Here is a 24,107-nt window from a genome sequence, read left to right as displayed (position 1 = left end):
GCGTTGTTTTTATTTTTTTTTTTGCCACAAGGCGACTGAAACTTTATTTCTTTTACCTGGCCCGACCGATAAAAATAAGGCCATGCGATTCGCAGGCGCATCTGAAATATATTCGTCCCCGTGAGGTACACGGCCCGTCGTAACCCACTTTCGCGTATATTTGCACTGATCTCTTAAGGTCGTCCGTTTGCTGGCCGATTATATTTTTTTTTTTTAAAGCCCGTTGTGCCTTTTAAAGTGACAAGAGTAGCAAAACCCAATCCAGATTTGAAACTGCAAAGGGGGGGGGGGGGGGAGGGCAAGAAAAAAAATGGCGAAGGACATCCGTCCGTTTGGCCCCACTTGTTCCGGTCGCTGCCTCTTTCATGGCCAAATAGCCGTGCGTCTCTCTCGTGAAATCCATTGCGTGATAAATTCGTGTATTGGTACACAGTATGCAAATGAGGCGATCGGCCGCTGTATAAGTCTCCCAGGACGCTGAACTTGATTGTTGGACACACAATAGACGAGGCTTCTACATATCTAGTGGAATACAAAACTTTTATTTTTCATTTTTCTTCTTCTCCTTATCCGCTGTGGAAATGAGGCCGCAGCCTTGAAGGAAAAAACAAAACAAAAAAAAAAAACAACCAGGGTGGGGAGCCTTCGATTGCGGCAGTTTGGAAGCCGCTTTAGCTTCTGCGCTGAAATTGCGTTTCTTTCTTTTCTACTGTGCTGATTGTTAACGCAGAAAGTTTATAGACAACTGGCAGATCGTAAAGATAAAGCTGAAGGACCGCGTGACTGTGTGATACACTTTGATACAATTAGCTTATCAGCTTTAACCGCCCCCCCCCTGCCCGTCTTTTTATTTTTGCTTGAATTTTCTCGCTCTGTTTGTTTGTTTCTTGGCAAACGTCTTTTTTAATTGCCATTCAATCTAATTATGTATTTGAACGGCGGCTCACGCATTTCGGCCTTTATTAGCTGAAACAAAAAACACAACAACAATTTTACGAATTCGAATGGCACACGGCCGTTTCGTGCATCGGACGAAGCGCGTGATGATATTGCGCGTGACATTTGCCGTCTGCCATTTTTTTGTGCCACGGGCCGAGATTTGAGTGGCGATCTACGCCGAATGCATTCCGATTTTAATCCTGTCAATTTTAATTGTAAAAACAAAAATGAAATGACGGGAACGAATTCGAAATGCAGACAAAAAAGCCAGTCGTCACCACAACGGCGTGAACGCATACATTTCGTTTGAGTTTCCGCGTGTGTCAACGCGTCTGCATGCGTTGGCACACGCGCGTTCAACGTGCGTCCCACCTGGCCGATACGTCATGCCGAACATCAGCTGAGGTTCTTGAATACCCTTAATGTTGATATGATTTTTTCGAAAAGAAAAGGTGGGGGAAAGGTGGCACTAGATGGAATTTAGAGACCATTCCTAACCGAATCGAATAATATAAATTCAATTTTTTTGCGGCAAAGCTCATCGGGAGAGCCAAAAGGAGCCCAACCTTGTCCCGTTTTTGTATTCCGCATCGAAAATGTTCGACATCAATCGAGACACATTTCCCCGAATGTGTAACCAGATGACGGGTAAACACATTTGTTTGCTGAGTTTTCCTCAAAAATTCAAAGAACAAGTTTTTCGAGTGACGTCATATGCCATATAATGGTGAAAAGGAAAAGTGTCTTTTTTTCTATTTTTCGAAACCAAAAAAAAAATAAGAAAAAAAAAATCCTTAAAAGAAAATAGAAAGGCAAAAAAAAGGAAAAGGTAATTTCTCGTTGGAAGCTTTCACTTTTTTTTTCTTTTTCCATCAAACAGTTGTCTACTTCTGACTCTCTCTCACGTCTCCGGCACCTGTTTTGCATAATCACATCTTCCTTCAAAAATAAATAAAAAGACGAATAATAAAAAGAAAAGTTTTCAATGTTAAAACAATTTGGATAACATTCTATAACTCTCTGAATGTTTTACTTGTGTGGACAGCAATGTTAAAAGCTTTCTCCTCTTGAAGCTTCCATTACACAAATATGGTTCTTCCTTTTTTTCTTTTTCTCACTCGATTGCCCAGACTAAGTGCATCGTTGAACGTTACGTCAAGTGTGTCGTCGCTTAACTCTCTTCGCAATCAATGACTGCGCGAAAAAGAAAAAATTAACTCTTAGATGTTAGACGACCTCTTATTTCGCCACGAGTCCAAAGACCCCGCCTATACGTTTGCGCCTTTTCCTTCTCAAAACACCTGCCATTATGATTATTGTTTTCGATTGTTAAACTATACGTTCGTACCACCCGAGCCGCGGTGAATGTGCGTATTCTATGCCAAAAATAATAGCTGCAAGAGAAGGAAAAAAAAAAAAAAAAAAGGAACACGTATTCATGAAAGCGGAGGAAAGAGAGAGGTGATTGGCCGACCGGTTGACACGAGTTCGCTTCCAACTTCCTATCCAACGGGCGAGTTGAGAGACTGAATCAAACAACCTACACGTCGTTCCTCTCTCTCTCTCTATGTAACCCTCACACACAGGGATGCAATTCATGAACGTGCAAGAACGCCCCGGTTGATGGATATACGCATATCCTGCACTAACAACAGTCTAGCAGGTAAACGAAAAAAGACAGATACACACACACACATGGAATAGAACTTTCTCTTCCTCACTCACGAGCAATTCGTCTACGTGAAAATGCGCAAGAAAAAAATGAGATTTGAATTTCGGGATTACCACCGATATCTACGACAAACAAGCGTCTTTTCATTTTTTTTTTTTTTTTTTTTTGGTTTCTGGATTAAGGTTTTGAAGGAGAAAATTGAAAATGAAATAAAATGGAAATTCCCCATTGATGCAGCACCAGAATAACGAACTCGAAGTTTGTTGTGGTCTGGGAACTAGGCCCATTCAGAACAACAAATGAACCCTCACTATCATAGCCAAAAAAAAAAGAAAGAGTTTTTCCAACTGGAAATCGACCAGAATGGTCAAGAAAAAGAACAACAATAATACAAACCAATGGCAACGAAAAAAAGCCCGCAGTGGTTTCTCAAGACACAACGTACCATTAAAAAAAAAGGACCCTCTGGATGCGACTTGAAGGCGGTTAGTGGGTCATCCCCACACCGAATAGCAGCGATTGGTCGGGGCGAAGAAAAATGATTTTCTTTTTATAGAACTTTAATTTGCTTTTTTAAAAAACCCACAGACTATTCGCAAACGTGTCGTACGCACGTTTTTTCACGAAATAATAATAAAAAAAGGGGGGAATTTCGATCGTATCCTTGATTATATAACCCATTAAGGATGTAGCAATTTTCTTGTACGTCAGTACACAAGAAACGATCCCATTCACCGTTTTTTTTTTGCTTGTTCACATTATGTGTCTGTGTGGTGGGTTATCCCCAAGTTTGTTTCTTTCATTTCGGTGTTGTCGCTGTTTCTTTAAAGAAAAAAGGGAAGGTTTTCATTCCAATGACCCACACCGTAGGAGACCATTGCGCAAAACTAAAACGAAGGAATCAACTGAATCTTTGTCAAAATGCAATCGGCCATATTTTTTTTTTTTTTTTGCTTGGCCAAAACGAATGACGTCGGCCGGATATCCAACGATCCACTTTCTTCTTTTTTTACGGCACTTGTACCCCCCCGACTGCAAGTGAATAGCTGATTCACTTGGAAAAAGGATGTCCTGAATCCTGGCAGTAGAAATTCAAGTGGTTCTTCTCTGTAACGTTGCAAGCCAAAAACCAAGAGGGGGAGGGCCTTCTACATTCCACGAGTTTTAATTAGTTCTTGTTAAAATGTCTTAATCGCCCCCCCCAAAAAAAAAATTCAGATTAAAAGGGCAGACGCATCTTATGCATAGTTCAAGTACACGTGTCCTAGTGTTGAATAAAACGCATTGAGCCAATGATAGAAAAAAAAAACTGACCTCCTGTTACCCAACCAGTTTTATCCGCTTTCGATCAAGTCCTCGTTCGTATCAGTCCCGTTGGGGTATTTTCCTGCCTCTTCTCAATGTCTCAACGTGAGGCGATGGAGAAACCTAAAAAAGTTAAAAGAAAAGGGGCAACTGTTGAAATCTGAATTCAATTCGTACTATTATAAGTGGAGTTGAGGTGAAAAGAAATTTTGCGCAACATGTTTTGAGGGGTTTAATTGACCTGTCGAAACTTACCGGAATGGCGTGAAGAAAAGATCTTTAGCATTAAGATGAACCTCTTTCGAGTGTCTGGTTGACCTACTTGTCAGTTTTCTTCAATCTGCAAAAAACTGAATTTGAAAATGAATAATCTCGACATTCGGGGAAATGTTGTGTGTCATCGAAGAACACAGTGGCCAACTTTGCTATGATTTGCGGTCGAAATCCACTCTTTTCTAAGCCTCTAGCAAGAAATGTCATTAACCCCGACTTGATGGAGGAAAAACAAAAACAATAAAAAGAAAAGGCCGGCAATTTTTTGCAAGCGGTTTCGATAGCGAATTTTGTTTTTGAGTCATACTTATCGAGTGATTCAGCTTTTTAAATTGATACGTATTTCCCAATACTCGTAGTGTGGGGGCCAGGCGAATTTCACGCCAAATCATTTGACTCCATCGAGCGTGAAATGATTGCGAAATAACAGCTTTACCGAACTCTTAACATATTACCTTGCACTCCATCCAAGTCCATATCTTCACTTTCATTTTCCTTCCAAGTATAAAATAATAGGGGAGATCTTCGTTGCGTAAGGGGACGTGATTTCTGCTCATCGCACATCGATACTTTGCGTCGCGTGATCCTCGCACACGTGGCTGAAATCTTCGATGCTTGCGCGTGTGTGATGTCGATGATTTCGGCATCCGTCTCGGCATCATGTTTTGGCGGCCAAAAAGAAACAAACAGATGTGGTCAAACTGGGCGACCCAGTTGCTAAGCGATCGAACGGGAAGGTCGTGATGATACGTGGCCAAGTGCACTGGTTTTGACCGATAGCAATAGGAAGCATTTTTTTTGTTTTTGAAACTGTATCATTTCCACACACCTGTTGATTGCTAGAAAACCTATTGGCTAAAAAAAAAGAAAAGAAAATCATGATTTAAAAATACTTTATACATGCGCAAGATTTTACGTATTCGACTCACATTGGCGTTGAGGTAAACAAACTAGTGTCAAAATATTGTGCGTTATCTGGAATACTATCGCACCTGGTCGACAGCCAATGTTCCTAGTAATTGCGCCAGACCCGCTATGTGAGTGTGTAACGAACTACGGTGCTTTAAAAAAATTTTTACTATTAAATCTAATTATATCTTCAGGCCACCCTTAAAAAAAAAAATAATTAGACGGATTTTACCTTCTTTTTTTAGAAAACAAATGTACAGTTAATTTTACTGGAACGCTCCTTTTAGTTGCACATTTATTCAGCATTAAGCAACAAACTCCCCCCCCCCCATAAATTTGGTTTCTACAGTCCAACATTGCTAATGCATCAACAACAAAATACGAATCGGCTGTATCTGGTATAGCCCGTAGATTGCGCAATCGAGTCAGGTGTGACCACACACAACTGACCCGCGCGCCAGGCTTTCGGCCGCACGAATTTTTCGGAGGTGTGCGCATAAATCCCACTGCAACGCGATGCTCATTTGTCAGTAGCCCACTGTAAAAATAATGACGCAACAATTTTAAAAAATCCTTTATCCGTATGCAAATCAAACAGGAAAAGAATTCCACGTTTCCGATAGCACACACACACACACACACACACAAAAAAAACCGATTCCAACCGGACGTGTGTGTAGTACATTGTGCGCACTTTACCTGTGTAGTGCGCGCTCTCTGTGCGCAATTTGCCTAAGTTTAAAATCAAAAAAATAAATTGTAGGAAACCCAAAACAAAGTGCACCCCCTAAAGGTGTTTTCTAAATTCTTTTTTTTTTTTTTTGTTTTTTACCTGTATTTTCATCTCCATCTTCTCTCTTCTGCGTCTGCTGTCACGGGTCTACGTGATGTTCCTTTACACACACAGAGAAAACTCCACATCTTTAGCCCGGAGAGCCTGCGGGCGTTAGTTGCTCCTGGTTCAGGTCAGAAACGGCTGATGCCCTCCTTTAACAAAAAAGCCCTGCATACTGGCAACAGACTTTAAGAGAAAATGTCTTTGTTCAAAGGGAAATAAATTTTAAAAAATTAAATCTAAAAAAAAAAAACATGTAGCGGCGACCTACAAGCTTCAACGAACAAATGTGTTTCTTTTTAAATAAAAATAAAAAACCGAAACTAGAATAATAAAAAAAAGAAGATGGGAAGAACCTTGACGTCCAGTGTCGAATATCACCGACCTCGAACAAGCATTTGACTTGGTCATTTGCTATAGAGCCATTTCGAAAGGATGAGCCGCAGCGTTAACAAACGTTTGAGCTCCAGTCACACGACAGCAACTAACAAGGAAGAAAAAAAAATATTTAAATTAGAAAAAAAAAAAAAAAGAAATGTCGACTATTGTGCGTGTGGCAGTCGTCAATCTCATCGACAAGGACATGCAATAATAAATGCATGATGGCGACTTCCGTTTTTTTTTTTCTATCTCAATTATAAAAATCTACCTTTGTTCCGTCGCTACGTAACGTTATTCTTTTTTAGAACGTTACTGATGCGTTACTTAGTTTTTTTTTTCTTTCTAAAATTCATTATGTTAGTTAAGTTGCCGTGTGTGTGAGGGAGACGAAGGGTCGGGTGGGTGAGGGGGATATATGAAGCTCTCACTGCTGGACTCTGTTGTCAGTGTGGCCGGCTATACAGAGAGAGAGTTTGAGCTGTGTCTTGTTCAGTTACCGTCTAACGCTGGTCGAATTCAGACCACCGCATAGACCGCTCTCTTTCTGTTTGGGCCAGTGTTCTTGAAATTCGTCACACGATCGAAACGAAAGAAAAAAGGACGCCAAACCTTCAATCAATTTGTTATCGCTTTATAATCAATTGATTGGCTAAAGTGAAGTGACGATTGGCAAAGTGGATTGTGTTAACGGTGCATCAGATCGACGTATTGGTACATCAAAACGCGTTGAATTGAAAAAGAAAGAAGGGAAACATATATCAGCCATGTGCATATGTTTCTTCTTGTTTTGAACAACGAAACATTGGAAGATTTCTCTTGTTGCATTGATTAGGTCACACACACACACACAAAACTAAAGTGCTGTCGAAATCAAACGTCTAATCAGGACACAGAATGGAAGCGCCAAGCCGGACAAGACGCCGGCGATCTATTTTCAAGCATTCCATTTCCAGGTATTTTTTTTTGGTCTTATTCCCATTCGTCTTCCATCTTCTTTTCTCTTGTTTAAAACACACACACACACACAACCAGAAAATGGATACAAAAAAATTCTGTGCGAAATCTAATATCGTTAGATCAATTGAATATGCGGAATTTTCTCTTTCGCAGTTTTCTTGACAAAAAAAAAAAACAAAAACAATTCGAAACGTGTGAAAAGAAAAAAAGTTCAAGTCACGATATATCCGCTACCGCTTTCTCTTAACAGTCTTTTTTTTCCAGTTGGTAAAGTTTGAATTTTTTTCAGTCCCTCTCTCTCTCTTTCTCTGAACAAAAAAAAAAACTCTCTTAGCTAACAGAGAGGCGAAAAAGACAAGAAACTCTTCGAGAGATGTTTGTCGTCTGCGAAAACTGGATGCCATCGCATTCGTCTCTTTCCCGAGTTTCATGCCAACCCGTTACCAGATAAAGGAAAGAACACACACACACAGGACTACAGCTTTCATTGTTTCTGGCTAGCCAAAAAGACGTTGCTTTTCCAAAAAGAGAACGCATTTTTTTCTATTTGATTTTTCCGACTCCTCTTTTTTTTTGCAAAATGGACAGTCACCATTAGCATGTAGGTCGTACGTATACGTAGGTGGGAGATCCATCACTTTTTTTCTCTCTCTCTCTCTCTCTATAAGACAGCGACACAACAAATCAAAAGAGTTATGGACGTGTCCTTTTCATTAAATTCTCTTTTGTTTTGCGAATAGCACACTGCGTTTTTGCTTAAGAGTAAATGTCTTCTTATTCAGGGAGATAATAAAAAGTTTCCAATATAGTTATGACATTTAATCGCCGAGGTCGAACGTGTGTGTTCTTTCCTATCTTTGGGAATTCATTTTTTTTTTTTCTTAAGAAGAAGAAGAAGAAGAAGAGACGAATCAATTTTTCATTCCTTCTTTTTTGAGGACATTCTAGTTGACCCTGTATCAAAATCTTTTCTCTTTCTCTCTCTCTCTCTGTTTCTCAACACACCCTCTTGAAAATGAAAAAAAGGTAACTTAAATAGAGAATGAAAAGAGATTGTCCCCGAGGCAGAGATTTTCATGCACATTGAAGAATCTATAGCCCTCTTCTTACACCTGAGGCTCACCTTCAAGGTCCCTCACTACTTGGTCCATGCGACTGGACAAGTCGGCCAACAACGCCCACCTTTTTCTCACAAATTTTGGTTTTAATTTGACACACCCCCCATCACTGTATGTGAGTACTAAGCTATCGTTATAAATGTAATAGATAAACAAGTACAATGACACCCTTGTTTTTTTCCCCACCGTTGCAACCTATCAAAGTCACATAGAAAAAATACTAAATAAATAAAACTTAATCAAAACCTGTCGAATTCATTCGTGTGTGTGACATGCGAGCCAGATAGAGATTCAAACTTTTTTTTTTCTAAACAAATAAAAAAAAATCAGACTTACCTTTAGGTAGATAAGATTTCTTTTCTTCTTTGTTTTTCCACCGTCATGTGATCAGGTGTTTTCATTTAATGGTTTTTTCCCTACTTTTTGTCCGTCTTTTTTCGTGCTCTGGTTACGTGACGGGAGGGCACAGTTTTCTCGCGTGTCTCGAGTCCGACACCCACGCCGAGATCACTGGCAAAAAGAAATTGTGTGAGAAGGGGGAGGCTTCGGTGTTTAATATTCCGAGGAATCTATCATCATGTGAGTAGAATTTTTGAAAAAGAAAGTTAATGATGGTACACAGCAAAACAGAAAAAAAAGGGAGAGATATTCAACTACCTGTTTTTCAGTGGCCGCTGGACAAGGTGGTTGATTGGCCCGGTCGCTGTAGCCTACGCACTTTCAAGGATTTTCTTTTTTTTTTTTTTTTTTTCTTCTTCTCGTTATATTGGTTTGCCACCCCCGTCTCGTACACCCTCGCTGATGGGTGTACTTGTTTGTTGCTAATCTTGCAAGACAGGGGGGGAAAGAGAGAACGGAAGGTCAATTGAGGTCAGGTGTATGATGAGGGTCATTCTCCTCGTAGGTAAGATGGATGCTATATGATTCACGAGAAACGTGGATTCAAAAAGAAAATTCAGTGTTTTTAGGGGTGGAAAAAATTGGTCTGGGAAAGCGGCAAAGGGGGTCTTTGACTCATTGGTTTTGGATTGAATTAATCGGTTAAAGACAATGGAACAGGTGAATAGGGTTTGTTGAAAAAGATGACTGTTTCCTTGACGTGCCGCTACATAAAACGAAAGATTTCACAAGTCAAACGAAAAATCATCGATTGTTTTCTATTTTTTTTTCCTACGTACCACAGGGGAGTCATAGCGACGACGATAGCGACATTCCTACGATCGGTGGATGCCAGCAGCGGGGTTATCGGCGGGCATCATCCTAGCGCTCACGCGCTTAGTTACATCCTGTCATCTCACAATCAGCACAATGGAACGATTGGAGGCTCTGGGGGGCAGTCCCTGGATTATGGAGGATTCACCGAGGAGATTTTCGAAGGTGAGTCACCAAATCAAAGTCCTGGTTGCTTACATTCAGGGCAATTCCTGGCTCAATCTCTGGTTCGCTGTTTATACCTAAACTTAAACATAAATTAACAGCTGGTACATCAATATGTAATTGACGTTACATAAGCATGGAAACTATTGTGCCTAGAAAAAGAATGGGGAAATGAAATTCTATTATCTGTGAGAACAAAGTTTGAAAAGCTATTATCGCTGTCGCGCAAGTCACGAGGGGTTGTCAAACTTTAAAAGTTTATCAAGTCATGAAAAAAAAAAAACTAGAAAAAGGGTCCTTATGTTCAACGTGGCGAGATGCCAATCCAAACTGAAACTCACGTGATGTAGCAACCAAAGAGGAAATGCAGCTAAGAATGCACCATCCTGTCACTTGTCACATTATTACGTTGCTCAATTGAATCAAACAATTTCCATATTGCACAAAGTGACGTGAATTTCCTCCGACATTTTGGTTTTGTCGTCTGCCAATTCATTGGCGCCACCCCACCGATTGTCTGCGAAAATAACGTCATTTTTGAACTTTTCTAATTTCTAAATAAAACGGAGAAAACAAAAACATACAAAACTTATGTCTCCATTTAGAAAGCGAAACGATCGAATCTTCAGTTCCTCCTGGCCAACCACCGGGAAATCCCGCGCAAACTGTCGTCGATATTATCGCCGTATTTGGCGCCATGTTTGTCGCCGCTGTTGCCATCATCCTCATTACAGTCTACATCAGGTAAGGATGAGTCATTTTTTTTTTGCTGCCGCCACCTGCTGCCCTCTCTGACATATGATCTATTTCTGTTTGCTATTATTCATTGCATTATTTTGGGCGCCAAAACTTAGTCGCCGTCAGAGTGTAGCAGCTGCAATTGAAAAGAAGAGACGCATTTTTCCGCGAAATTATGACACTAATGAGCAGAGGTTTTATTAATAAAAAGGGATGAGAAGAGACAAAGACGCTCAATAGTCGGTGGTCAGTCAGCGTCTCGAGTTGTTCAGTCTTTTGTTTGCTCAATTTCACTTAGAAAACGATTGCTACACATTTGCACATTCATCTGCCATTGTCTTTGTTTTTTTCCCTTCGTTTGCGAATTCACGTAATGAGCGTTGCTGCTTATCGCCGATCGACACATTCGTCCCAATCACCGTACGATTGGTGGTCGTTTAAGACAATTTTCTTATCCGCCATTATCGCTGACTTTCACATTTGAACGTTGCAAATCGAGCCGGCCTTTTAAATTCTAACAAACTTGACATGAGTCCATCAAAGACGGCAAAGAGAGTGGCCTTCGACTGTTGTGAACAAGTGGCCACGATGCTGGAAGAAGCAGGGCCCGGCAACGAGGAAGAAGAAGAAGAAGATATATCACCGACTGTCGAATCCTCTTCTTCTTCCTCATCGCTTTCATCATCTGCTACGAGCACTAGCACTTTTCGCAGAGAACTCATGCGTTTAGAATCGCTCGTTAGGTGTCACGTGCAGCATCAATGGCACTTGTCTATCGAGAATTACAGGTGTTTTTATCTTGAATTACCACTTTGTTTTTATTTATGATTTTTAAAGAAAAGAAACCTTGAAAAAAAAAAAAAGAAAAGGCCAAAACAAAATTAAAAATGGCGTGGCTGAATCGATTGTGTTTCTCGCGTTACTTCCTCGGTTAAGCCAGTTTATTTGTAAATGTATTTTGTCAGGGTCTAAGTGATAGATCGATTTGATGGTAAATGACATGTTGTAACTTCTTTTTGTGTCTTTTTCCTGTGTGTGTGTCTTGTTTAGTAAGTTACGTAAGAGACAGTCTAGTGCTTTATCGACACCTGACGCGGAAGTGGCGTCTACGTCGCCATCTTCAGACTGTTCGGCTTGTCCTCATAGTGGTGATCCCGGAAGCGCTGCCTCTATCGCCCAATTCAACAAGGAAGTCCAGGTAAGATTTTATTTCTTTTTTTTTTTTTTTGACATTTTTGATCTCTGCTTCCTTTCCTGTTTCTAAAAGTTAACTTTTTCTTTTTGGAATTCTTGTGTTTCTTTTTTATTTTAACGATGGCCTTGCGCGCGTTCCAATACGATAGTCTTATTTGCAATGCTCAAAAATGACCACAATGTCACGTTAGGAGTTAGATGAGGTGTTTTATTTGCTCTTTTTGGATTATGCTCTCTGACCGATAAAGTGCCAAGATAAGCCGTCTTTTTATTTTTTGAAATTTGGGCCAAGGTTTTTCTTTCTATCTTTTTCTATAATATTTATATCTTTGAATAATTAAAATGGCGATAGTTTAATTCTAATTATGTTATTTTCAATAAAAAAAAAAAAAATAATAGGAAGCCTGGAGTGCAATCGATTTCGGACACAAGCCGAGCCTTTGGCGTAAGACGATTCGTAGCGTGATTCTTCGACTACGGGGACAGGAGCAACACAAGGTATGTCATCAGTGCTCATTCTCTATCCCTATCTCTATTTTTTAAATTTCTATGTGAAAGCATGTGACATGATTACATTCTTATCTACAGGATGTTTATGTTATGCCACAACATCTAAGGGATCAACTGAAGCAGATGTATGTCTATTGAAACATTTTTTTTTTTACTCCCGGAGCTTCTGGAACGGTCCCGAACCGTTATCTTTTTTTTTTTTAAATAATTTTTACCTCTAAAACAAAAATTTTAAACGTTGCGATTTTAAACTTCGCGCGCGCGCCAAATTTTTCCGTTTTTTTTTTAAATGAAAAGAGAAGACAAAATTCGAAATATGAAAGAAAAAGAGTATTACGACAGAACATTAAAAAGAAATCATAGCCCACAATTTTTAAGAAAAAGAGAAAAACGTTACCTGAATGTATACAACTTGTACATAAAAAGAAACAAAAGCAGATAGAGAAAATGGAGAAAGGCGAAATCATTTGACGAATATTTTTTTTTGTAAATGCCATGTCCGACAATTATTATTTTTTTCTTCAAATGTTTATTTTTTTTCTCCAAGCAAAAAAAAAAAAAGAAATGAACAATGTTCTATGCGACATCCCTCCTGTCAATTTCACGCTCTCAAAAGTGTTTTTTTTTTAACCAGAAAGAAAAGACGCCACAAAAAAATGGAAGAATTTTTACGATTTTTTAATGTATATTTCCCGATCTTGTATGTATTTGTATGTAATGTCAATGAATATTGTACAGTCCCGTTTTCCCCTCCATTTATCTTCTCCCGATTTTTTTTTCTTTAATATAAATGTGCGTGTACATGCGTGAAATCAAACAACAAAAATCGCCTTCAAAATATGATTTCCTTTTCTTTTTTCTTAAACATCTACAAGTGTGTACGTGTGCGACAGAAATGGATAAGAGAAGACCGACATTTGAAATCCTAGTCATTAAAATCGGAAAAAAAGAGAACGTAAACATAAACGACGTTTTCTATTATTTACAAGTCAGCGCAAATGGAACGATTTTGATAACGAGTCAATAGTGAGGAGGACATGTGTCTTTGGCTACTCGCAAATCATCGCAGATGTATCCGATGCCCCGTAACAAGTGACGCACGATTACACGAAATAATAAAACATTGAGAGAAGCCCCAATGACGTCGTCATTTTCATAGCCAAACCTCCTCACTATTGACGACTAGTCAGAGTTTTGACGGGCCCGAATTGGGTAAAAGCTCGGCGGTGGGCGAATCGTCGAGGACGTTGGCATCGTCGACGACGACGCCCAGCGAGCTGGGCTGAATTTGACGCGACGAGCTCTTCCGACTGAGCAGCACGTCCGACTCGTAGTTGAAATGCACAACGGCCGGCTCGAGCAGCGAAGCTCCCCGTTTTTGCAAGAGACTCGATTCGCCCGTCGTCGATGGACTGGTCGATCCAGGGCCGGTGGCCGTCGCTACGGAGGTGGCGGCCGCGACGGAAACCACGGCCGCCGCTGCGGCCGTCGTTGCCACATTGCCGTGACTGAAGTAACCGCCAGGTTTCGGTTTCAGGTGTGGGTTGTTCACGCCCATGTGGACGATTTTCATGAATTCCATGTGACCGGCCAGTTTTTGTAATTGTTCCTTTGCAAAAATTCAATCGAAAAAATTGGAAAGTTAAAAATACAACCGAATTAAGCAGAACTACATCGTTTTTTAAAGAAAATGGTTTACGACACTTAAAGAGTTGGTTTTAAAAATAAATAAATAAAAAAGACGCACGACACGCACAATTGGAGTCAACCAAACAAGTGAAGGTCGATTGAAGGGGAACGAAAAAACCCAAGTTTTTTTTTTTTGCAATGTGTTTGACACACATTTTTTTAAAGGTATGAGGTAGCGACTTATTGAGAAAATTAGAAAAAAAAAAAGAAAAGAAAATACGCATTCACATACGAAACGCAAATAATGTGCCGAACTGCGAATAGAACAAATGGCTATACCGTGTGTCTCTATTTTTTATTCTAATTTGGGCCTTTTTTTTTCTCTTAAATTTTGTGTGTTAGACAGTCAGCAGTTTGGATATCTCAGCCTGAATAATACAAACAAAATGAAACGTTTTTGTTTTGGAAAAGAAGAAGCATAAAAACAACAATGTGACACAATAAGAAAATGCTAAATTTGTCAAACAATTGAGGGTTTTTTTTCTTTTTCTGGTGTTCTGGTAACGCCCATTTTCACATTTGAAAATCGAGCGTGAAAAACCTTGTTCCTTTTTTTGTTGTTTTTAAGAATAGAAGCATTCTCCCACCCGCTTTTTGAATAGATTGGTTCATATTGTTCTCGTTGTTACACATACGTACTGCATGTGTTCACGCAAAAACGGTTTTTGCCTCATGTTTACGAACTGCTCGCGATTTTTGCCTCGACTCCTTAACTACCAAACGTGGAAACCGGATCGCCTTGTTCCAGTCCGACCATTATGGACCTCTTTTTTTTTTTAAACTGTTCTTTCCTTAAAGAAAAAAAAAATTGTCCTACGACACTGTATATGGAAATAGCTTTTGTTGCTGTGCTTTTCTTAGCTGTGTCTTTTGTTTTTTCTTTTATCTGTGAGGGCTGATTTGTTTTACATTTTAAAAAAGGTGGGGGAGTTTTTTACTTTTAGTTCCTCGTTTTCGCGGTAGAGGTCTACGGGTTGATCGTCGGGTTCTGGCGGATTGCCACTGTTCTCCAGGTTTTCCGTCATACCGCCACCAACGAGGACTCCGCCGCTCGCTCCAGCACAACTTCCGCCCATGCCGCCGGCCAAGCTGAGTCCGTTCAACGAGAAGGAAGCCGTCACACCACGTGCTTTGGTCCTTGCATCGTGTTCATCTCCCCTCCCAACCGCCACCAGATAAAACTGACATTTCAGGGCCACAATTTCGGAATTATTATCATTATTGCAAGGAATTATTCAACGACATTGAAGATGTTTTCTAAAGTTGTTTTGTAACGTAACAGTATCGATAGGAAATAAAAATAAATAAAGACCTTTGGACCAAACACCAAGGCGATGGTCACCGTCGTGCTCATCTGCGTGCGAACGAAACCCAGTAGATATTTCATGTCTGGTCCGACATTTGGCAACAACAGCAAACTATGTTTTCCATTCAGAAATAGTGGATAGACATTCAAGATTCAAAGATATTTTGATTTGATGTTTTTTCTCACTGGAAGGAAGCAAAGATGATGTTGGTGACGGCAATGTTGTAGACGGCCCAGGAGATGTGTTTGGTCTCGTTAAAGTACGTCTCGGCGTGTCTGACGGAGTAGCAGACGTGGATGCCCCACATGAGGAAAAAGACTTCGCCTGAAATATTTCCATTTAAATATGATTAATTGTTCAATTATGGCTGTTCTATTCTTGTGATTTCTTGTTACTATCTTCTTTTTTTTTTGCAATAAAACCGTCACAAATCGAACGCCATTGCACTAAGATTGAACTGTGCTTTCATTAGAAATTCGAGTTTCAAATTAAGAATTTCAAGAACATGACAAATGGAAATTTAATAGACACAATGCGATGGCACACGTGGCGCAAATGCCGGAATGAGGCACGAACGAAAAAAAACCGCAACACGCTTTGCTTTTTTCTGCTTAGCCTAAAACTTGATTTTTAAGTAAACTTCGCACTCTTTCGTTTCTTGTAGCAACACGCTTTCTTCACTGAAGTTGGCGGGAAGCCCGGCAATGGTTCGTTGTTCTACATATAACATTTTTTCGATGGGTTAGGGGTGACGACGACCCAAACCTTCAGTCGCTTACAAATTGGTAAGAAATGCACTTACGATAAATGCTAAACATAGAATCTGGTGCAGTTTGATACGCTTGATAATGTTCTTTAATCAGAATGGCAAGTTTCATTAAGTAAAATAAAGAATGTTGATAGCATTCGCCCGCATAGCGACCTAACGGTTTTTTCCTTATCTACATCTCTGCACGACTGGTGTGCACCGCCTTAATGATCGCAATTTTCTTTCATACGAAATTGCAAGATGGCATGCAAACTCTTTTTTTTTTTCTCACTTACAAAGATGAAAAGAACAAAACAAAAAGAAAACGTGGCTATTCTTAGTAAACGAAAAAAAAATGGAATACCGATGGCGAGACTGTGGTCCCACCAGTTGTAGGTGCACTGAGTGAACTTCATGGTGGGCCCGGTGAGAATAAATTCGCCGGTGGGCGGGTCGCTGGCCGTCCAAGCGCCCAGGTAGACGGTAGCGACGAGCATGATGGGCACCATCCATTGAAGTAATTGTTGATCGGTCAATTTCAATTTGTGTGCAGATTTCACTCGATATGTGAGAGATACCCTGGAAAAAGGAAAATATTCGCCCAGGAAATAATTGAAATTGTGAAAATGGTAACTGATGGTGTGTAAACAGAAACAACGGTGGGCGAGAGAGAGAGTCGACCTAAATTTCTACATGTGTACTAATGATATACTGTGCGTATCAAATTGAACAAATCTAGAGAGTATATGTTAACGTACCTCCATGTTTTCATCAAGAGGGAACTGAAAGTGATGCAAAATCCCATATGACGAGTCCACTTGGTGGCAACGCACGCTGGCGTGTTCAGTTCAGGAAAAATGGCTGCCATCTGGAAGAAAAAGAAAACAGGGGGAGATATTAAAAGAGATGGATGGGTTCCATTGGAAAAGAACAATCTCAACAAGATGTATGAGTTGGATGAATTGTAGCACAAGAGAGAAGGGGGTCCTCTCTCTCTCTCTACTTTATTATCGGAATGTTGAATCATTTTTACCTCTGCGTACATCGTGGCGCAGCCGAGCAGTGTGACACAGAGAAATGTAGGACTGGCCACCTTGAAGACTTTGAGGCGTCGATATTTATAAACGGCGCCCATTAAACCGATGGATATCAAAACCCATGACATGGAAATGACCAACAATGCAATCCTGTTATCGAAAAACAAAAATGAAACATTAATTCTGTTGCCACACAAAAAGAAACGAAGTTTCAATGCGGAAGAAACTTGTTTTCCAGTGACGACCCACACGTACGTATGTCAAACAAGTAGACTAACGAGTTTTTTTTTTTCTCTCTCTTCTGAATGTGCAGAATCTCTAGACTGCTAGTACGCGATATGTATTCAAGTTTTTCGTGAATAACTCAAAGATTGTCTAAAAATGGATAAACAGAAAATGTTCCGTCTCTCTTTTTACGTGCACCGACAACGAAGAGAGCCAGCTCAAAAGGTATCCCCCTCTATTTTCATCTAGGGATGTTCTTTCGACCGCTACGGACGAACAAGGAGAAAATGAGAAGAAAAACGCAAGGGCTAAAACCTGTAAAAATCACGTACGCCATCGAATGATGGCACATATCGCCATTGTGGATGGTGTGCGTGACTCGACTCACGTACTCATAATATAGCCACAAAACTTGACACAACTGTTCATTTCTCTTGTGTAACTGATTGTTTTCTCCCGTCAGCTGAAGAAGAAGGGAAACGAGTTTCCTCATCTTTCTTTTTCGGACTTATTGGCGAGGGTGCGTCCATTCCCGCACGCAGCCAACACGCATATTTGGAATCTTAACCTCTAACGAGCGTGTCAAAGTCATTAGCTGCACCTGGTCGTATTACAGCACACGCGCCAATGACAAACAAACTGGTAAATAAAGACATTTTTCATTTAGAGGTTTACGACGTGATCATCACGTCCTCCTCGTGTTCTTGATGGAAGAACGAAAACACGTTTCACACACGCCAGTGAAAATTTTAATGCGTATTTTTAATGGAATCAATGTCGTAAACGAGATGGGCTATCAAATGCTGTACAATATGGACTGCCTTATTCATTCGTGATAGGCCCTTTTCCTCATCTAGTCTCATTAAGCAAAGGTGTAAACATCAACTTTGATCGCACGCGACCTCCACTTCTTTTTTAATTCCCCTTTCTTTTTACATGTCAATAAAGATACAAACCTAAAGGGCCAGTCGTAAGGCGCCAAACATGGCGAGTCATCGACGCAGACGTCGCACCCGGCGGAGCACGGAAGGCATCGGTACAATTGATCGTACACTGGGCTGTTGAATGTCAATTTATTCCTAAAGGCCACTATGAGCGCAAGTAAGTATTGAATCGATTAGTTTATCATTTGGAAAATAGATATTCAAATTAGGAAAATTTTACATTCGACGTGGGATCCGTTGAAAGTGGCATTTTTCAAAAATGGCGAATAATATCCTGGCAGGCAGGTGCATGTGTAACCACCTCGTATCCATCCGTAACCTCTCTCGAATCGGCACTAGATATTCACCAATTGTTTAGGTAATATTATTTATATAGACACACACATAAACGAAATTAAGGAATTGCATGAATCATACGGTGCTCGTCTCGTGACATTTATGGGTGCCACTGAAATGCGTAACGGTTTGCTGATCAGCTGTTGCCTCAACAGACGACGGCCCGTCGCCGCATTGGTTGATATCCATCGACGAAACGGACACGTCTACCGTAAGCAATCCATCCAACCTTTCCAAAAATATTTTCAAAAAAAGGGAAAGAAAGAAATTTGATTTGAGAAATCCAGGAAACGAATTGGAAAATGAAAAAAAAGAAAACGTTTCAAGTTTTCTTTTGTTTTTCAAACCGGTCGGCAGCTGTGGAAGACGTGGAAGAAACGCTGGTGACCGGAATGGTGTACGTGAGCAACCAGCGTCGACTGGAACACTGGTAATACGGAAAGGTCCACCACCCAAGAAAGGTGACATTCGAAGAGTTGATCATGAACTTGTTCCAGTTGGTGAGAAAACCTTTCGCCGCCTGCGGAGTTGAACGGAAAGGATCGTCGAACCACGGAAGATCGTTCAACGCCGTGTTGCCCGGCAACGGGCTGCCTGAATTGATGGACGTCGCCTTAGGCAGCGTGGTCGACTGTAAGTGTATTTTAAGTGATGAACGAGCCTTATTTCAGTGTGTTTGTATGGACTTGTTGTGTGACACGAGATATATATATTAGAACGGGCAAACACGGACCTGTTGTTGAATGGAAGCGTTGATGGATGCTGGCTGCTGGATGTAATCGACTTTGACGGACGGGTCGGCGTAAGGAGAAGCTGGACGAGCCGCATGGGCCATAAAGAGGAGATTGACAATATTGCCTTGGTCGCGAACGAATCCGTTTGATGGCGATGATGAAGCCAATGATGCAAGTGCCGTTGGCTTAGTGAATGTGACAATACGTGAGGTTTCGATTGTCCGCTCGCTCCGCACGGCGCTCGTAATCAGCAACTTGAGCAATTCTGCATGACGGGGGAAAAATGCGCAATTAGCCAAACAACAGCTAGAATGCAAATAATGTGGACGCTAATGCGTTGCGACATTTTTCTTCGCATTCCATAATAGGGTAAGCTTAGCAAATCGAACGGTGGCTTATCAATGACCTACATTTTAATTTAAAACAAAATAAGGCCGGAACGTGGGAGAATGACCTTCACCAACATTCGTTAATTAAATCGAGTCCAACATAGACGTCATTCCCAAATCACCTTTGGACTTTTTCACTAAACAACAAAAAATACCCTGAAATATGGAGCCAACCGGTTTCCCGTTTGACGTGGATAGCAAAAAAACGGGCAAAAAGTGTACCGTATCCGATGACGTTAGGTTTGCAGAAAAGTGCATGAGGGGAAAAAGTGTGACGTCACAAAAGCGAAAGTAAGGTAAGAAAAACAACTTTTAAGCAAAAAAGACGGAAAAAACATTTGCCGAAACCCGGGATCGAACCAGGGACCTTTAGATCTTCAGTCTAACGCTCTCCCAACTGAGCTATTTCGGCTATGTTAAGGATTAGTTTTTAATTAATATCAACTCTCTATAAAAGCATTTCCAACTAACTTTAGGGAACGATCGAGTATTATTTCAACAGGACACAATCTCGCGCGATCAATATGGCACTGGAGCAACAAAGTAAAAAGAAAGCTTTTTTAAACGCGGGCTACATATTTCGCTTTCAAATTGCATTTTCAAGGTTTTTTTCTCGCTGTTACATAAATCGGAAAATGCCAAGGTTTCCTGTCTAAAATTTACACTCATTCGTTAATAAAAGCTGTTGATTTTGTTAGGGGAAAATCCTGGCTGATTTTACGAATACTAGAACCATTGTATTGTTTTCACCTTATATAAGGATGAAGGGGATGACGTAAAGAAACAAAACAATAGCACACGCAACGAAAGGCAAAGGCTTCCTTTGGGGATTTATCGATCGGCCCTACGCTGAAACGATTAAATAAATCGCCCGTAAGAGAATTGACCCTGAAAACAAAGCGCCAGAGACGATAGCTGCAGAACGGCCTTTTGATCTCCCATAAAAGGGTCTACAAATATTTCTTGAAAAAAAAGGCTCTTAACAGGATCATAGAAGTCACTCGTTGCCATAGTAACACTCATTTGATCCCCACCCAAACTATGTTTAAATACTTTTGCATCTAGTTTTACGCAAGTAATGTATGCATGTAGAAGTGGACCCACAGGCTTTTCAAGGCATTCTTGCCAATTTTCTTCAGAAATGAAAAACAAATAATCTTTAGTTCCTAGTAGGAAATGACATAAATACATATTTTTAAAAAGGGAGGGGAGGAGAGAAAATGTGTTATCATAAAAAAAAATAAAATAAATACCCGTTCGCATAGAAAGGGAAATGAAGTGGTAGAGCCGGGTCTTCTACTTGAAAAAAAAAAGTCGCTTTCTTAGCTGGTAAATTTAATAACATCGAAAAAAGTTTGGCCTCCTTTTTTCTTTTTTCCCTAATCATTTCAAATCAATTTGATAAGTATATAGTAATAAAAGCCAATTGCGTCTGTGGGGATGTCGTATAAACAGCGCAATCATTCTGTACTCTAAAAATACCGTCACATAATGGACCATCAAAAGCCGAGAGTATGAAAAGAAAGTAAACAAACCTTGATTGTCGAGCTGGCCGAGATCTTGGAGGAGACGGGCCAGCATGTCGGCCTTTTGACGGGCCGATTCGAATCCGTCGACTCGGACGGGGACGGGCACGGAGCGCACCTGCTGCGAAATGCACAACGAGCCGAGATTGCCCGTCGTGACGTCACCAATATCGCCCAGCAGATCGTCCAGTTGCCCCGTTCTATTATTGCCTCCAATTCCCTTAAAAATCAGAAAAAAGAAAACAAATATCGAATAATGGTATTTAAAAAAAACAACAAAACCTGTAGGACTATTATTATTATAGTTATTGTCTCTCTCCGTTTGGTCGTTTGGAACTGAGTGTGTAACGACCCAAAACGAAATAGGATTCAGGAGCCAAATGGCTTTTGCCTTTTTTATTGGCCGGATAAGGAAGAGAAGAAAAAAAGGGGGAGACTTAACGGCGACACGTGACCACGTTTCATTTATAAGACATAACAGCACACATAAAAAAAAAAGAAGATTTTGAAACAAATCTGAAATGTTTAAAAAAAAAAGGCAAAGTAAAACAGCCCAAAGTGGAATGGATTAGACGTACGTTATGGTGGGACGTCGATAGCGGATCAGCCATCAGGAGCCGCAAAGCCGTTGACAGGAAGCACAACAATGGCCAGCAAGACATGGCGTCTGTCAGCGCTTAGAGTCTTCAGGTGAGTAAAAATAGTTTTCTCTCTCCACCTGTATCACACACACAAAAGAGATCTCAATTTGCCATTTTCTTTACAATTTACTTGAATTAAAACAAATCATTTTAAAAACATGCCGTTTATAAATGGAATAAGATTTAGCAGTTTCCTTTAAATCTCCGTCTTTTAATTTAACATTGATGCGTGCAATACATGATTGCAGAAACGATGCCTTGCGTGAACCGCTTTTTTTCACGATTCATCAGTCCATTTCTAATTAATTTCGCCAAATCCCAAACACAATAGAAAACCTTATTATTTTTTTTCATTCATATTTTCCTTTAGAACCGAGAAGAAACGCCCACAAATCTGGACGACTATATAAAAGAGAGTGGGAAAAAAGGGGGGGGGGGGAAATAAATCAGGATCTCTTTCCGCTTTGGCGCTGATGGGTTTTCTTTTTATGCCAACACTCTTATTTTTTTTTTTTTGTATAGAATCAAAACGATGGAGCGAGGTGATTTATACGGGCGATGATGAGTCCGTCGTCATTATTAAACAAATATCAACTCCCCATCCTTACACAATCCATCACGTTCTTCTCTCGTTTTCTTTTTATATATATTTTGTTACGACACTTCGGCTATCATCCTCTCCATTACATGACGCACACAGCGTCCATTAAAACGATCATTAGCCCAGCCAATGTTAAAATTGAAATAGTCATCATCACATAGTACACACACACATACACACAGTCTGATATTATTTACCTCTATGATCAATCAGTTATTACAAGAGCGATGATCAAAAGACTTGGCTCCCACGTACACATCCACGGGCCAATCTTTGTTCAGTTAACGTGATTTGGCAAAATGCGAGCATCTATGCAAATCGCTTTAAGATGATCGACTTGAGAGCAAACACACTGGCAGGTTAATGGCTTCTGGTGTGCTATAGAAGCCCCGGTGTGTGTATGTGTGTTCGCCTTTGGATGTTGATACATGAGCGAGCATCAGTCGGATTGAAGATAGTGCACATCTCCGTTTTCCCCTCTTTATTTTCGCCTTCAAACGGATCGAAAGTGAGGCGAATCGATTATTGATTAAGCCACACACGAACGAAAGCGAACGAGAGAATATGGGAGGAGACAAGTGTGTGTGTGTTCCTTGTAACACACTCTTTCTCGTTTCTGCTGCGTCTTTTGTCAACCATCTACACAGCATATAAAACGAGTGAACACATCCAAGTTGAAATGTACGTTGTATACATTTCGAATGTGCGCAAGGAAACTGTCTCTATGCAGAGTAACGTCTATCTGTGTTACACAAGATTTCCTTCGCTAAAAATGTATGTACGGATGGAATACTAATTTGAGCTGCAGAACATTTCCTTTTTTCCGTGTCAACGATATTTGTTCCGTCGAGTATTAAACAAATCTGATAATAGCTTGTACCCACGAAAAAAGCCATTTTTCTTTATTCCTTGAGCTCTTTCTTTCTTTCCTTTTTTTTTTTTTATTTTCAGTGTGTGAGAGGGAGAGACGGTTATATAGAGAATGATCCATCAGGAGAACCAATCACAGTCGATATATTGAATGGCTGGGACTATCCAAACAGTCAAAAAAAAGGGAAAAAATAATAATAATAATAAAAAAGAGAGGAAAAGTCGATCGAGCTTTCATATCCGGATTTTCTACAAATCCTTTAATTCCCACCAACTCTCCTTTTTTTTTCCCTTTCAAAAAAAAAAAAAAAAAATAAGCAAAAGTTAACGCAAAAAAAAAAAAGAAAGAGAAAATGGCTAAACCGGATAACCTTAAACAACATGATTTCGTTCGTTGCGTAAACAGGACATCTGCAACTTTGTCTAAATGTTGACGTTATTCGGCGTTATCTAAACACGCGTTCTTCCGCGACTTACGGAAATAGACAAACACACACACACACATTGAATCACATAGGAAAAACATAGGCGAGTTAAACTGTTATAAAATGCACTAACCTTTGACGTAATACTTCGTTTCTTTCGCCCCTTTCTTTCAAATTCAAAGTCTATAAAACGCGTACAGAAAACGTATGGCGTTGTTACGCGTAACAATAGCCAGCGTGGATCATCTAAATACGTTGGGGTTTGGTATATAGAACCGACGCACAAACACACACACTCACGCACCCAAAAAAAAAAACCGAAGGCACTGGCTGCTGGGCTACCCAGACAGACGGGCTGCCGTACACCAACTGCTGGGACAACGATAATCGAGGTCCTCTTTTTTTTTTCTGTTCTTTTTTCCTCTCT

The 24,107-nt window shown here is 40.2% G+C and overlaps 2 protein-coding genes and 1 non-coding gene across 5 annotated transcripts; 1 reads left to right on the top strand and 2 right to left on the bottom strand.

Moving 5' to 3' along the window:
- The first annotated feature begins 6,832 nt into the window (after positions 1 to 6,832).
- On the top strand, positions 6,833 to 13,046 carry LOC130703385 (uncharacterized). Of its 3 annotated transcripts, none has more exons than XM_057524881.2 (6): positions 6,833 to 7,267; positions 9,573 to 9,766; positions 10,372 to 10,510; positions 11,555 to 11,702; positions 12,098 to 12,196; positions 12,287 to 13,046. In XM_057524881.2, the coding sequence occupies exons 1-6, from the start codon at positions 7,209 to 7,211 to the stop codon at positions 12,344 to 12,346; spliced, it is 699 nt and encodes a 232-aa protein (XP_057380864.1). In that variant the 5' UTR covers positions 6,833 to 7,208; the 3' UTR covers positions 12,347 to 13,046. The 3 variants fall into 3 exon arrangements, with proteins under 3 accessions (XP_057380864.1, XP_057380865.1, XP_057380866.1); XM_057524882.2 differs by lacking the exon at positions 6,833 to 7,267 and adding an exon at positions 8,817 to 8,968; XM_057524883.1 differs by lacking the exons at positions 6,833 to 7,267; positions 9,573 to 9,766; positions 10,372 to 10,510 and adding an exon at positions 10,615 to 11,292.
- LOC130703391 (probable G-protein coupled receptor CG31760) lies at positions 12,877 to 24,015 on the bottom strand. Its single transcript, XM_057524889.2, has 15 exons — positions 23,814 to 24,015; positions 21,722 to 21,861; positions 21,153 to 21,363; positions 19,228 to 19,493; positions 18,842 to 19,125; positions 18,576 to 18,723; positions 18,379 to 18,493; positions 18,171 to 18,303; positions 16,986 to 17,139; positions 16,711 to 16,820; positions 16,317 to 16,531; positions 15,390 to 15,528; positions 15,210 to 15,315; positions 14,836 to 15,078; positions 12,877 to 13,817 (listed from the first exon to the last, which is right to left on the bottom strand). The coding sequence occupies exons 2-15, from the start codon at positions 21,803 to 21,805 to the stop codon at positions 13,395 to 13,397; spliced, it is 2,631 nt and encodes an 876-aa protein (XP_057380872.1). The 5' UTR covers positions 21,806 to 21,861; positions 23,814 to 24,015; the 3' UTR covers positions 12,877 to 13,394.
- Positions 19,957 to 20,029, bottom strand: Trnaf-gaa (transfer RNA phenylalanine (anticodon GAA)). Its single transcript has one exon. It is a non-coding gene; the product is annotated as a tRNA-Phe (tRNA).
- Positions 24,016 to 24,107: the final 92 nt, after the last annotated feature.

The sequence above is a fragment of the Daphnia carinata genome, chromosome 10, assembly GCF_022539665.2.
Source record: "Daphnia carinata strain CSIRO-1 chromosome 10, CSIRO_AGI_Dcar_HiC_V3, whole genome shotgun sequence".
NCBI classification, from domain to species: Eukaryota; Metazoa; Arthropoda; class Branchiopoda; order Diplostraca; family Daphniidae; genus Daphnia; species Daphnia carinata.
Note: the sequence above shows the minus strand (reverse complement) of the source record. Positions and strands in the feature narration are given on the sequence as shown.